Source organism: Gymnoscopelus microlampas, assembly GCF_963454915.1.
Source record: "Gymnoscopelus microlampas genome assembly, chromosome: 12".
Taxonomy (NCBI): Eukaryota; Metazoa; Chordata; class Actinopteri; order Myctophiformes; family Myctophidae; genus Gymnoscopelus; species Gymnoscopelus microlampas.
The window spans coordinates 51,400,424-51,416,405 of NC_139949.1; the positions used below are offsets into that span (position 1 = coordinate 51,400,424).

Here is a 15,982-nt window from a genome sequence, read left to right on the forward strand (position 1 = left end):
GACATCATCGGTGACAAAACGGATCTGTCTAATCAGGACCATCGCTTCAGGAACAGAATCCGTACATTCCGTCATCTCTACGCTGAGGGGAACTTCTCTGTGGTTCTGATGAACGTCAGCCTGAACGATGCTGGAGGTTACAACTGTGTTATCCCAGAGGTTAAAGGGTTCAAACGACAACTGGAGCTCACTTTCAGAGGTGTGTGTGTGTGTGTGTGTGTGTGTGTGTGTGTGTGTGTGTGTGTGTGTGTGTGTGTGTGTGTGTGTGTGTGTGTGTGTGTGTGTGTGTGTGTGTGTGTGTGTGTGTGTGTGTGTGTGTGTGTGTGTGTGTGCGCGCGTGTGTGCGCACGTGCGTTTGTGCCCATGGAGTGCTTGTACACTTGTAGTATCGTGAAGACATGTGCCATGAGTTTGTGAATATAACCTAACTGCACTTGTAATGTTTGATCAGCAAAATGCATACTTGCGCATTAGAGTGAAATGTGCCTCCTATTTCCATAATGTAAACATGTTTATTTGATTCATGAATGCCCCATACTACACTATATTGTCAGTGGTCAGATAATAATAGTTACATTATTAGAATAGGTTATCATTACAAGATTAAAACTAGTTTGTGTTTCATCGTTAAATAACAACACTGTTTTGTCAGCTAGTTTTAATCTTTAACTAAACCCTTGTTATGTTCTCAGTCAAACCCACAGAGGAACCATCCACTGCTGAACCAGAAGTGACGTCTCCTCCTGGTGTGAGAGGAGGCAGTGTGTCTGTAAGAGACTCTCTGCTCTTCATCTTGATGTCTCTGATTCTACTAAACACTTAACCTGATGCATTGTGGGTAGAGCGCTTTGCTGTTTGTAGAATAAAGGTCCTTGCACACTGGTGAATTTTTTCGGCCGAATATCGGAGCGAATTTCGGAGCACGTAAAAAAGCAATTCATCTCACATTATGTCAATCACGTTGGCACACTCCCTCCGAATATTTTATATAATAATATCTTTATTTTTCGGACCAGGGTTGATTATTTGCGTTTTCAGGCAGCTGTCTTTCGCCTTTCAAGCTGTCCTAGGGAGCAATTCATGCCAGATTTTTAGTGTGATGAGGTCTACACACGCTGGCGACCGGAGTGTCCGCCCGTCGGGACCCGCGGTCTCCAGGTGCCTTCCGCATTGTGAGCTTGTAGATCTGCTACTTTCAAAAGATTTTTATACACTTTGTACATTTGAAAAGTTGTGAAATGGGACATTCTGCATAATGAGTACTTAGTACTTTTGATGCTTTAAGTACATTTTGAAACCAATACTTTTGTACTTTTCAAGTGCATTTTTAATCCTGGACTTTTACTTGTAACAGAGTATTTCTACATTGTAATATTGCTACTTTTACTTAAGTAAAAAAATTGAATACTTTTTCCACCACTGTGACTGAGTCTACTGGGGTGTTGGTAACAGCTAGCCTACCTATTGGAATGTAAAAGGTCTTCTTTTTAATATGTGGCTCCAGTGTTGTGTTTATGGAATGTCAGGATAGGATGAACCCAATATTCTCTTTTCCTTTTTCAGGACCAAAAAACCCCTCTTCACAGCTTTTTTTTTTTTTTCTTTCTGCGAAAACATTGCTACGAATATAAATAATACGAATCTGACGTGACGTTATTCTTTGCACATTTTGGATTAATAAAACGCAGTGAAAAAAACGCACCAGTCTGCAAGGACCTTAACACTAATATTTATTTGCACTAACAACACAACAATCTTTGTAAAAGTAGACAATCCTGTTGCAATGATAAATTTAGCTGTTTGATATTATTATATTAACCTGAGTAACACAAGTGAAACAGGACATTATTATTGCATTCCGATGTAATCTAAACATATTTCATTCATAACAATAGACTTCATTGTAACGGCAAGTTCTTGCTTATTTTGATTTCACTGTGAATGTTTAACTTGAACAATTTATTAACAGTGTGCAACATGGTACAGAGGTACGATTATACACATGTTGCTAAAAGGATAACATAAAAAGCCCTGAGGGCTTGTTCCCATTGTGGTCCTGTGTATTCAATTCATCAAGACATTTAAAAACATTCAATAATATGCAAGACATCATCTATACCGCAATACAAATAAATATGTAAGTAGACAGTTGGGGGGGGGGGGGGGGGGGTCCTTGAGGGGTTCGACTTAATGAATTACAGTGTAACCACCTCAACCCTATAGGCATTACACAAAATAGAAGTGAAAAAGGCATTTTCTTAACCACCACTGTACAGCCCTACTGTATATACTTTTTTTTTGTACATTAACGAAAATAGCTGATCTACAAGCTCATAATATCACAACTTTTGCCCGCAATACAATGCCAGGGAGAATGTAATTAACATACATGTTGTAATTAAATGGTTAAATTGTGATATTATCGAACATAAATATCAAACATATAAACAGTCTACATTTACCAAAAGAAAATAATGCATGTATTCAATTCAGTGTGACCAGAAGCAATGACATCAAAAGTAGAGGCGTGTGTGTGTGTGTGTGTGTGTGTGTGTGTGTGTGTGTGTGTGTGTGTGTGTGTGTGTGTGTGTGTGTGTGTGTGTGTGTGTGTGTGTGTGTGTGTGTGTGTGTGTGTGTGTGTGTGTGTGTTTTAAGTGTGTGTAGGTGTAACAGTAGAGTAGGTTGTGTTGTCATCCATGGTGTGTGGATTGAGAGTCTGGTAGGTGGAGACAGGAGGACAGTTCTCATAGGCTGCCTGAGAACAACATTAATAACACATTCATATACAGTATAATATAATATATAAAACATGTGTATGTTCATATAGCGTCAATAACATGTTAATAACATGTGTATGTACTAACGTCAGTGGGGGAGGGGTTTCCAGGTGACACAGTGGGGGAGGGGTTTCCAGGTGACACAGGGTGACTGGGTCTGTTGTGACATCTGACTGAATAATAAAAACCTTCAAACACAAAACACACACATATTAATAATCATATTAATGTGACTGTTGATCACATTTATATTATAGTAATTTATATGTACATTAATAATGTTCACATCCTGGACCAGCAACATTTCAGCTGCATTTGTTAAACATGTACATTTCTGTGTAGAAATATGTTTCTGGGACAGTTTATGACGTGTAGAACATAGTTTAGAGAAAATATCTCTAACTCTAACTAGCACCCCTGCTGACGTACACCACAATTATGTACAAAAACAGCTTGGAATTTGAATCCACATTTAATTCATAATTACCATATGAAAAAGACCTTTGACCTTGTATATGTTGTACTGACCTGCTAGTGCTGTGATCAGAATGAAGTTAACAGCCAGAGACATGAACGGCCAAACATTCTGACTGTCTTTGGTCTGATTGGTTGGCAGCTTGGTAGCTGAGAGAGAGAGAGAGAGAGAGAGAGAGAGAGAGAGAGAGAGAGAGAGAGAGAGAGAGAGAGAGAGAGAGAGAGAGAGAGAGAGAGAGAGAGAGAGAGAGAGAGAGAGAGAGAGAGAGAGAGAGAGAGACTTTTTAAAATAAAAAAAAACTTTATTTAAACAAGACTTTTGTTTTCACATACTATATTCTCACATAAAGTGCAGTAATAAAAAAAAACTTTTCCTTAAAAACAAAGCATTTTACATTTCACAATTAAATCAGATCAATCCTCCCACATTCTGTGTGGACTGTGTTATAGGACTTATCTTCCTGTTATCCTCATGTTTAATCTGGCAGCCTTCTCAAAAACCTCTCTCTCTCTGGGAAGTATTTTTCAACGTTTTTTTTGTTCCCCCCCCCCCCCCCCATAGACACCCCATAGACAATTTTATTTTTCGTTTTTTACATATGCTTTTTCGTCACTCTCCCAATCATCATTATCATCTTCTGAATTGAGAGTTCCTTTTTCCTCTGTCCCTTTTTTTGCTTTTGCCCCATTTGATCCTTACTCATAATGCCTCAAGTTCAACATTAACCACATTTCCATCAACTCCACCTTCACAGTATTTCTGCTGATCATTCTCATTTTACCCTTCAGCTTCATCCCCCTCCCCAGTACCCTCTCCATCTCTATTGACTTTCCTTGTCTCCTGTTCAACATTTTGCCCCCATGGCTTTCTCCCCCCTTAGCATTGCTTGTCCCCTCACCAAAGCCCCTCTCTGGACAGGACCTGATCAAATGTCCTTCCACTCCACAGCCAAAACACTTCATATTCTCTGTTGTAGCAAAGAGAGTGGATTCAAAATTGTCCACTTTAACTTTAAAAGCTGTGCTCAGCTCCTGACTCCTGTCCATTACCATGAACAGCATTCTGCTGTGGGAGACAACATGCCGCAAGCCTGCAACTCAACTGATTTACAACCTGATGGCAGCTTTTTAATCAGTGACACCACCTTCCCAAACCTGGTCAACTCCTCCTTTATCAGCTCATCATTTATGAATGACGTTTGATAGTAAAACTTTACTCACTGGTGTCACGAGGGGGCACCAACGTGCAATAACAGCGTGGGCTTTCTTCACCTCATCTAAGAACCACACATCATCCTGGCAGTGTTGTAAAGTAACTAAGTACATTTACTCAAGTACTGTACACTTTTGAGGATGTTTTACTTTACTGGCGTATTTCCCATTTTCAATACTTTTACTCCACACATCTCAGAGGCAAATATTGTACTTTTACTCCACTACAATTGTTTAAAACTTTAGTTACTAGTTACTTTGCAGATTTAGATTATTATCACAAAACATACATTAACCACTTCAGCCCAGAGAGAGAGAGACAGCACTTTGAGATTCTTCACACTGTATTAATTAGAGGTGAAGTTTACTGGATTTAACTGAGTTTTAGAAGTACAATACTAGTTAAGAGATAATACATGTTAATGTTTCAAATTCAAATCAATCTTTCAAAAGTCAGGAAGCTTGTCATGCTTACCAGAGACGAGATGGAAGATTTCGTTCAAAAAGGTGGTGTCAGTTTGTGTAGCAGTGCAGTAGTAAAATCTCATGTCTTCCACAGTCACATTGTGAATGAACAGACGGTTGCCTGGCTTCACAGAGAACCTGTCTCTGAAAGTCTCATTGTAATATCCAGCGTCCTTGGTTAATTTACTGTACGTTCTCAGGATCTGAACAGGATCTCCTCCCAGTAGCTTCATGTTCCAGATGACATTATATTCATTCAGAGAACAGTTGAGGATGGTGTCTTGTCCCAGGTCCACAGGTACATTGGTCCATTTCAGAGTGTGGACAAAGGTCATAAAAACACCACAGAAAAACAACAGCATCTGTACGTGTTTCTCCATGTTGTTGTTCAGCACACACACCTACTGTCTGTCTGTCTCTACTACACTGTCTGTCTCTACTACACTGTCTGTCTCTCAGCTGTCCTACTGTCTGTCTCTACTACACTGTCTGTCTCTACTACACTGTCTGTCTCTCAGCTGTCCTACTGTCTGTCTCTACTACACTGTCTGTCTCTACTACACTGTCTGTCTCTCAGATGTCCTACTGTCTGTCTCTACTACACTGTCTGTCTCTCAGATGTCCTACTGTCTGTCTCTACTACACTGTCTGTCTCTCAGATGTCCTACTGTCTGTCTCTACTACACTGTCTGTCTCTCAGATGTCCTACTGTCTGTCTCTACTACACTGTCTGTCTCTCAGATGTCCTACTGTCTGTCTCTACTACACTGTCTGTCTCTCAGATGTCCTACTGTCTGTCTCTACTACACTGTCTGTCTCTCAGATGTCCTACTGTCTGTCTCTACTACACTGTCTGTCTCTCAGATGTCCTACTGTCTGTCTCTACTACACTGTGTGTCTCTCAGCTGTCCTACTGTCTGTCTCTACTACACTGTCTGTCTCTCAGCTGTCCTACTGTCTGTCTCTACTACACTGTCTGTCTTTCAGCTGTCCTACTGTCTGTCTCTCATACACTGTCTCTCTCTCAGCTGTTCTAATGTCTGTCTCTCCTACACTGTCTGTCTCTCAGCTGTCGTACTGTCTAAATACATTAGATTAATGACGGTGGATTAAACATCTTCCTGTTTAAAAGATGTTTGACGTCAGTCAAGCCTCCTCTCAGTGTGTTTCTCAGTAAAACCACAACACCAGCTGACCGTCAGTATAGAAAGCATACAGCTCTATAACATCCTGTTGACATGTTTGTGGTGTGTGTCTAACTCATTTGTTTTCTTCCAGAAGGCCATACTGACTGAGCAAAGGGCTGTAACTTGAAATACATAGTGCCGACGTGTCACTCTGGTGTACTCTGAGGTTACAATGAAAATATTAACTAAAGGAAATATTTTACCTCAATACATTATCTACTATTACATTAAAGGTAGGGTAAGTGATTTACGTGTGTTAAAATAAGTGTTAAATAGCTCTATATTCTGATAGTACTCATTGCTATAGAGTGTTTGTTCAGTAACAGTGTTAAATAGCTCTATATTCTGATAGTAATCATTACTATAGACTGTTTGTTCAGTAAAAGGAGTCTCCCATGTCTCTCCAGCTCTTTATTAACCAGAACATGCATTTTCAGTGCTCTCTCCTGATTGGCTTAAATGTTGTCACCTACCTGAAAATGTGTTTATATTGTGTTTACTAAAGAGCTGGAGAGACCCCTGTGACCGAACAAACACTCTGTAGCCATGATTACTTCAGAATATAGTACCAAAAAAAAGGGCGTCCACAGCAAAATGAGTGATTGTAACCTCACAATCACTTTAACCACTTTAACCTACGTACATTGGCTATTTGAAAATAGCTATCTAACAAGCTCACAACGTGTCACATTGCAACGTTGTGAGCTTGTAGATCTGCTATTTTGAAAAAATCTTGAAAAAACTAGCCATGTAAGGAATATTCTTTAAATGTCTTTAACAAGACAAATCTTGTATGGGGGTCCCTGGCACAAAATCTTTTCAGATGGGGGTTCGCGGCCAAATACATATTCATTTGGGGGTCCTTGACATGAAAAGGTTTGAGCACCAAAAGAGGGTCCCATGATTACGAGCCAAAGAACAATTATTGTTTAGTGTGAGTGTGAGATATGATAAGAATATACCACTTCTCTATCTTAGTCATACTTCTACTACTACTCTATTTATCTTTTTTTGTCATCAGTTTCTCACCATAGAAAACAATTGGTGTGAAAATATGAGATATTGTCATGAGCCTGTGCAGATACTATGGTTTATAAAACACACCGTAGGGGTCTTGTAATATAGACCATCATGCTGGGGTCCTTTAGTTTAGATGTTTCACTTCATCATTTTTATTGTCTCCGCCAGGCCGAAAGGCATGGCGAGAGAGTATGTTTTCCACCCCGTCCGTCCGTCCGTGTGTCCGTCCGTGTGTGTGTCCGTGTGTGTGTCCGTGTGTCCGTCCGTCTGTGACCAGCTAATCTCCGGCACCGTTGTCTTGATCTCAGTGAAACTGTGCACACACACTCCCTGGATGCCAATTCAGAACCTTTGCCACAAATTCTTCTCATGGGCCTTTTATTGCGCCACCAGGAGGCCGATTTGTGCAAAACATATTTTTTGACAGTACTCCTACAGATTTTGTCCAAAAATCACACAAATCGGTACACAGTATCTCTGTAGTCACTAAACGAAACGGGTCTTTCAGATTTCTCATATTCCATCCTGATTGGCTAAAAATGTCTTCCAAAGTTTGCAGGAGTGCTCCGTTTTGAACAAAATGCCTCAAATCATGAACACAGCATGCAATTTTCGTGACATTTTGCACGCTCATTCCCATTAGGCCGAGGAAGAACTACCATTTGAAAATTTTTAAATCAGCCTCATGGTGGCGCTATAACAGGCCGATTCGTGTTTTTACCTATAATTCCACCGATCTGTGTAAAACTTTGTATGCACACTCCCTAGAGGTCAAGGAAAAACCTTTGTCCTGCATTTTTCACATCTGCCTTTTATAGCGCCACCAGGAGGCCGACTTATGTAAAACACATTATTTTATACTACTCCTTCCAATTTTATCCAAATTTCACGCAAATCGGTACACATGATCTCTATAGTCATGTGATCACGACGGATGTGTTTCATTTTTCATATTCCATACTGATTGGCTAAGATTGACATCTAAAGTTTGCATTATTGCCCTGTTTTGAACAAAATTCCGCAAATCATGAACGCACCGTCCAATTGCGCTCAAACTTTGCACGCACATTCACACTATGTTGAGGAACAAATGATACCCTTTTAACATTGGCCTGTTATAGCGCCACCAGCAGGTCTAATTTAGCAAAACCAATGTTTTTAACAAAATGCCTCAAATCATGAATGCAGTCAGGGTCCAATTGTCGTGCAAGGCCTAAGAACAAATGGCACCCTTTTCACATTGGCCTATTATAGCGCCACCAGGAGGCCACAATAGCTTACCTGACCTGGCGGAGACCTGTGCTCCGAGGAGCACTTTTTTCTAGTTAGAGGTGTAATGGTACAGTAACTGCATCGATCCCTCATTTTTTTATATTCAACGATTCAACGGCATCGATATGCAAACAGCTAAATATCTTATCGTTTGACTTTGTATCGAATCGTTTTGCAATGCAAATTATCGATTGAATCGAAACTAAGTACTTGTGTGTTGTATTTAGCAATTTTAAGAAGAAAAAAAGAGAAAGAGGGGTTTAATTACTTCCCTTTCATATAGCTACACTATGTCTATTGATAAATGTGTGTAATCTCTGTGTTCAAGGAGCGGGTTTGTCCATAATGTGTTCAAAAACAATGTCCATGTATTTGCCAGAGAATCACTGTGTTTACTTATTTCTATCCATAATAATAAATGTTTCCCTTAAGAAACCTGCACTATCCACATGTTTCACACAGATACAAATGTTTTAGCTAAATAGTTACTGTATCGATTTTAAATCATTTAATCGTATTGTTTGGCCATGAATTAAACAATATCGCTCATGTATCATATCATCAACCATGTATCGTGATGCGTATCGTATTGCTGTTAAAATGTATCGCTACAACCCTAATGTTTATATGTAACAACATCACGTTGTGGCCACTGTGCATGGGCCCTATTTTAAAGGTTGTCTTGACTTACGTTTTGGGGGTGTTTCTGTTTCCACGCCATTTGTACTATCTACACTACAGGGCGACCCTTGGAACTCCAAATGGATATTGATAAATAACTACAGAGACAGATAAAGAATCATCACAATGACTGTAGTGTACAATAATCATACTGTCCATGCAGAAGGTGAATATGAATATATTATAAGTTTATTAAAGAAGAGCATCAAGCAAGCAGACATCATCTCAGTCCCCTGTGTTCCTCTGTTAGAACATCCTCCCAAACACCTCCTCTCCTATCTCACACACTTTATACCAGTGGTTCTCAAAGTGGGGTCCGGGGACCCCCAGGGGTCCTTGGGGTGGTTCCAGGAGGTCCCCAGCAAAAAGTCACAATCATTTTAACCACTTTATCCACTTTATCTATTTATATGTTGGCTATTGAAAAATAGCAGATCTACAAACTCACAGCGCATCACTTTGTGCCACACAGCTTGTACATGATTCAAGCTATTTTTGATTATTTATTTTCTAATCTTGAAAATGTTTGGACATTTTTTAATAATTTTGAATTTTCTGAAAATATTTTTTTTCTGGCGGCCCCTGGCACAAAACATTTTCAGATGGGGGTCCGCGGCCAAATATATAAATATGGGGGTCCATGAAAAGGTTTGAGAACCACTGGTTTATACAGTACACTTCTCCAGGGGTCACATGACAACAATAAGTGTGACATACAGTATGGACTTTAACATACAGCTTGATCAAAGGGTTTCAATCAGGGGGGCATCACCCTCTCGGGGTAAATACTTGGGATTTTTTTTCATGTGTGTCCTGTCCTGTCCTGTCCTGTCCTGTCCTGGGCATGACGTTAAACTGCCCCGTTGTAACTACCACCGTTAATGTAGTAGGTGCACATTTAAGATGCATTCGCAACTTCTTGAACCCTTGATGGAGGGGAAAGGAACTGGTTTGAATAACGTGTTCCTTCCACTCGCTACGTCCAACCGGCGAAACTCCCCCCTGTCAGGTGATAAGAAGGTCAGTTGGCTCTCATGCATTGAAGGAGGCATGAGCTCGGCCCTGGCCTCCCTAGGTTGGCAGAGGGAGTGTAGTGCCCAGGATTACATAGACAATTGGCACTGGGTGTAAAAAATGGGGTTACAAAATCGTGGAGAAAAAAAAAGAAAAAAAGATGCATTCGCAAATTCTGTGAACTGTGTGCTTCATTACGATCACAAACTTGCGTACAAGAAGGTGCTGCTCACCGATGGAGTATACCAACAACAGCCCACGCTGCCTGGCGGCCCTTCCCTTGAGCAGCTACCAGGAAGAAAGGCTAACTAACTACCACTCGGCCCGGTGGATAAAGACCCGGCGGCCATCTAGCGGTGTGTCCGCTAGCTGAGGAACAACAATGGGTGGACTTTCGGGCTTGTGGGAGCAGCTACAGAGAGCGTTTTGACACCGGGCGGCAGTGCAGGAGTGGACTGGGAACTTTGTTTCCTCTGGTGGTCCAGCCTGGGATATGCTGCCCGCAGACTGGTTGTTAGAGCGGGTTTCGACAACTTGGGATGCCCAGAAACGATGCAGGAGGGCTGGCAGAGTGTTGTGCTGTCTCTGCTATGATTGTCAGCCGCCATGCGGAGACACTGCTGCTTGTGTCCATGGAGGGCTGGGTCACATGACATGCTTGTTGTATCATGAGGACATACAGTATGCCTTGACTTTGTGGATGTAACCTTGCTACACCGTAATATTTGTGTCCTTCTATACATTTCCTTTTGTGTGGACATAAATAAATTGTTAAAATGTGTGTGTGCGTGCGTGCGTGCGTGTTTATGTGTGTGTAGGTGTAACTGTAGAGTAGGTTGTGTTGTCATCCATGGTGTGTGGATTGAGAGTCTGGTAGGTGGAGTCTGGAGGACAGTTCTCATAGTCTACCTGAGAACAACTGTGGACTGGCCTTAAAGCTGACTTGAGCCACGAGAGGCACCGGCGTGCCGAACCCTAGTCTCTCTACCCTAGGCTCTGTACTCTAGTCTCTGTACTCTAGTCTCTGTACCCTAGTCTCTGTAACCCCGAGACATCAAACGTGGCCGAGTAGGTTCCAGAAATACCTGGTGGGTCAGGATTTGACAGGCAGCATGATGGAGGGTCACTGTGCTGTTGGTGTTGGGACAGGCAGCTGGGCCATGGAGTAAATACATTCAGAAGCAGGACCAGAAGCAGGACCAGAAGCAGGACCAGGAGGAAACTGGGACTCAGACACTGGGACAGCGCCACCGCGAGGTGATGTCTGGGACTGCACATTATGGCTCTGGATTTCCTCATACTGAAACACAAAGACAGAACAAAATATATTTACATTAATATGGTCGTAGTAATAGTATTAGTTGTAGTTTTAGCGTTAGTACAGGTTGTTGTAGTAGTATTAGTTGTAGTATTGAGTAGTAGCATTATAGCAGTAGTAGAAGTAGCACTAGTTGTATTATTATTATTATTATTATTATTATTATTATTATTATTATTATTATTATTATTATTATTATTATTATTTGTAGTAGTAGTAGTAGCCTACTACCAGTGTTGGTTGTTACTGTAACACACCTACCTTTTGCGTTAACTAATAATGTAACTAGTTACCTTTTCCCATTCAGTAATGCTGTTATAGTTACCCCTTAAATGGGTGCATTACCTACGTTATGTGATGTGATCCTACTGAACTGTTTCCCCCTGCTGAGTCTGTCATCTAACCTACCGGCCATGTACTCTCATAGTAACAGTAGAAAGTGAAAGTGGCAGAGAGGAGTGATGATTGGTTAATGTAGGGTAACATTTCAGGGTAAGCCAATCAGAGACAGAGTTGGTCAGGTCTTCCTTATGGGGAAAATACACACACAAACATGGCAACACGCCCGCCCACACACACACACACACACACACACACACACACACACACACAATGGCAAATGCAAGTCACAGCGGCAGCTTTGCAGCTTGGAAATATAACCATTATTTTGAATTTGTGGAGATAAAAGACGCTAAGAATAGTGTGGTCAAAACTGTGTATCTTTTGTGTTGTATTGTTCCACTACATTTCATAATGATAATTGCTACACTGATAGGGTGTTGTCTTTTCTCTTACTGTGCCACAGAACAACACAAAAACCTTATTAAATTAAATACAAAATATTAGTTTTATTATATATTTTTTTAAGTAAAGGAAAGTAACTAGTTACTAGTTACTTTTATAATGTATTAACTAGTAAAGTAACTAGTTACTTTAGTTACTTTTTAAAGGTAACTTGCCCAACCCTGCCTTCTTCTGCTTTACTCTGGTACATTTACACATGATGAACTGGACATCAAATTGTTCACTGACCTCAGCCGGGGCAGGGTTTCCAGGTGAGTCAGGGGAGAGAGGTGAAAGTTCAATGTCTGGGTGGCTGGCTCTGTTGTGACGTCGAGCTGAGAAATAAAAACCTTCAAAACACACAACAGACACATATTATATAATTACATGGAAAAAGACAAGTTTGCTGCTTCACAATTACTGTGGAAAACATTCTATATTACATACAGATAGTTCCCACTACATCTTATTTTATACCTAAACATATAAATCATAAAAAAACATAACATCCTCTAACTGTACATAGCCCGTCAGAGTTGAGCCTCAGGGGCCACTGTATTACGGCTGCACTGTTCACTTAAACCCCATATGGTTAACCGGAGTCCCTCAGGGCTCAATACTAGTGTGTTTTCTGTTTTCTGTTATTGTGGAGACAGCTTTTGCTAAAAATAGCGGATCGACAAGCTCACAACGCAACAGTTGTAGATCTGCTATTTTCAGCTAAATCTTTCTTCACAATACAGACGCTGGGGTTTAAGTGGTTGATTGTCAATCAGTATTGATTGTTTGCCCTGCAGTCCATGAATGGACTGCTTGGTGGCTGATGGCAGCAGGTCTTATGATCATAGTGTCTCACAATTATGTTTGATTCATTCTGGTGTCTGGGTGAGTAAAGCGTTGCACGCATGTTTATATGTTGGTATTGTAACTAAACTTGCTGTGATCATTCAGGTTGATCAGGAGCAGAAGTGATTGATGTGGTGAGAGAGGGAGTGTTGTGAAAATACAGACAACTGATAGTGTGCAAACTAACAAGTTGTTATAGTTTTTTGTTTGTATAGTTTACTAAATGATTATTTTATATTCCCTTCTTTAGGGTTTTGTACGTGTAGCTTTTACATTCATTGTGATTTCTGCTGGTCTGTTCACCTGTGACAGGGGTTTTATAAATGACTGTTTTGGTTACCCTGTTGATGACCTCAATCTCCAGGCTTTTATTGTTTAGTTTTGCTAAAAAATAAAAGCCTGGAGGAGCGCGTCGGTGTACCCGGTATAGGAAGTGTTTCATTTCCCCAACCAACCAGAGTGCAGTGGGCGTCACTCGTAATGTTGTGTTCATAGACATATAAAGGTAGACGCCTCCTCTGGCTCTGAAGCGTATGTATGGCGGACGCGCTTCCGCTTCTGGGGGGGGCAGCTGGAAATGTCCGTGTGCGTCACAGAAGGGGGCGTTCAGTAGGCCAATCAGAGGCAGGTGGGGGCGGGACAACTAGATTCTAGAAGTCCTGGAAAAGACGCGCTGTGATTGGCCAGTGCCCATTTCCGGGGGGAACGGGCACTGGCCAATCACAGCGCGTATGGCGGCCACCATACTAAGCATGTCGCTCCAATGAACTGCAGAGGCCAATGAGGTATCTAGGTTTCTATATCTGTGGTTGTGTTAACAGGGCGGGGGTTGACGGACAGATCGGTGAACCAATGGGATCAGGCGCAATCTCTCCGCGCCTCTATACACGAAAACAGGAGCGCTGCGCAGCCTACCCTGTTGATGACCAACTGTGGCTTTCAGAATGCATTTGTGATTTTAATTAAACAGTTAATAAATATTGGCATTTCAGTGCATGTAGTGTTTTAACCTGTGTAATAGATTCATGTGTTTGGGCGAAAACTCATGTCTCATTGATAGCATCTGTGTTTCTGGGGAACCTAATTTATTGACCCATTACAATTTATCTTCCTTGATAACATCCTTAAGGTGGCGTTGTCGGGCATCATTATTTTAAAGTAATTTAAAAGGAATTCTTTGCCACACCAGGTTACGTTAAACTCTTACCTTAACATGAAATCCAGGACATTTACTTTAACATTTTTGCCTTTTTTATACAGTACATGATTTTTGGGACTTGTCTTTATTGACAGTCAGTAGTGAGAGAGAGAGAGAGGAAACTGGGAAACTGAGCAGGACTTGCAGCAGCAAATGACCTCAAGTGACATTTGAACCTTGGCCGGCTGCGTAAGGCCTGAGCACTGTACCAGGTGTGAGTGACGGGACGTTCCCCTGTACCTTAACTTGACATTAAATATTTTTTAACTTAACATTGAATCCTGTTAACTTCTCACACACACACACACACACACACACACACACACACACACACACACACACACACACACACACACACACACACACACACACATGAATTGGTATGACATCTGAATACACATGTAACCTTGCATAAGTTGTACAGACCTGCTGCTAGAGCTGTGATCAGAATGAAGTTGAGAGAGAGAGACACCCAGGTGAGAGGACCGTTGGGACAAAAGGTCAAATCCCTCTGAGAGTCTCTGGTTGGCAGCCTGGCAGCTGAAGAGTTCATTTCTTCCAAACATAATTATGAGAAATGAACCATTTAGAGAAGTGTGTCATTGTAAAGTAACAATCATATTCATGTTTATTTGTGGAGCACTTTTCAGAAGCTTTACAATCATTAATGCTGTTCATTACTTTTAGTGAAAACAAGCTCACAACATGCCGTAATGTGACGCTATTTTCACCATTTTATTTAAATAGTTATAAAAAAAGGAACAGTTTTGGACATAATGAGGTTCCAACCTGTCAGTGGTGATTTGCAGGAATGAGCAGCAGCAACCACTGAAAGGTTGATGCAAAAAAACTTTAACCCTAAATGGGAGGATGATTTATTTATTTTTTTCTCACAGTCTCATGCCAATCATTTAGTGTTTGATTTGTCAAAATACAGTGTCATCTTTACGACCGTAATTTGGCCCCATTTTCCTAATGGCTATAGTAGTTCCAGTGCATAGAAGTACAAGCACTAGTTAAAAGACAATTTAACTTTCAAAAGTCAGGAAGCTTGTCATGCTTACCAGAGACCAGATGGAAGATTTCAAAGGTGGTGCTTAGATTAGCAGTGCAGTAGTAAAATCTCAAGTCATCCACAGTCACGTTGTGAATGATCAGACGGTTGCCTGGCTTCACAGAGTACCTGCCTCTGAAAGTCTCATTGTAATATCCAGCGTCCTTGGTTAATTTATTGTACGTTCTCAGGATCTGAACAGGATCTCTTCCCAGTAGCTTCATGTTCCAGATGACATTATATTCATTCAGAGAACAGTTGAGGATGGTGTCTTGTCCCAGTTCCACAGGTACATTGATCCATTTCAGAGTGTGGACAAAGGTCATAAAAACACCACAGAAAAACAACAGCATCTGTACGTGTTTCTCCATGTTGTTGTTCAGCACACACACCTACTGTCTGTCTCTACTACACTGTCTGTCTCTACTACACTGTCTGTCTCTCATACACTGTCTGTCTCTCCTACACTGTCTCTCTCAGCTGCCCTACTGTACTAAATACATACGAGGTAAGACGGTGGATTAAATATCTTCCTCTTTTTAAGACGTTTGACGTCAATCAAGCCTCCAGTGAGTGTTTGAAGGAAGGTCTCAATAACCACAAAACAAACAGACCTTTCAGTATCGAAAGATCATTCAAGCCGTTTAACATCCTGTTTGAGACGTTTGTGGTATCCTTCTA

General features: G+C 41.0%; 1 protein-coding gene across 2 annotated transcripts; it reads right to left on the reverse strand.

Annotated features, from left to right (window-relative positions):
• Positions 1–10,952: 10,952 nt before the first annotated feature.
• LOC311056536 (uncharacterized protein) lies at positions 10,953–15,676 on the reverse strand. Of its 2 annotated transcripts, none has more exons than XM_084073225.1 (4): positions 15,312–15,676; positions 14,674–14,787; positions 12,453–12,553; positions 10,953–11,402 (listed from the first exon to the last, which is right to left on the reverse strand). In XM_084073225.1, the coding sequence occupies exons 1-4, from the start codon at positions 15,670–15,672 to the stop codon at positions 11,226–11,228; spliced, it is 753 nt and encodes a 250-aa protein (XP_083929351.1). In that variant the 5' UTR covers positions 15,673–15,676; the 3' UTR covers positions 10,953–11,225. The 2 variants fall into 2 exon arrangements, with proteins under 2 accessions (XP_083929351.1, XP_083929350.1); XM_084073224.1 differs by having other exon boundaries at positions 14,674–14,802.
• Between the last annotated feature and the right edge of the window lie 306 nt (positions 15,677–15,982).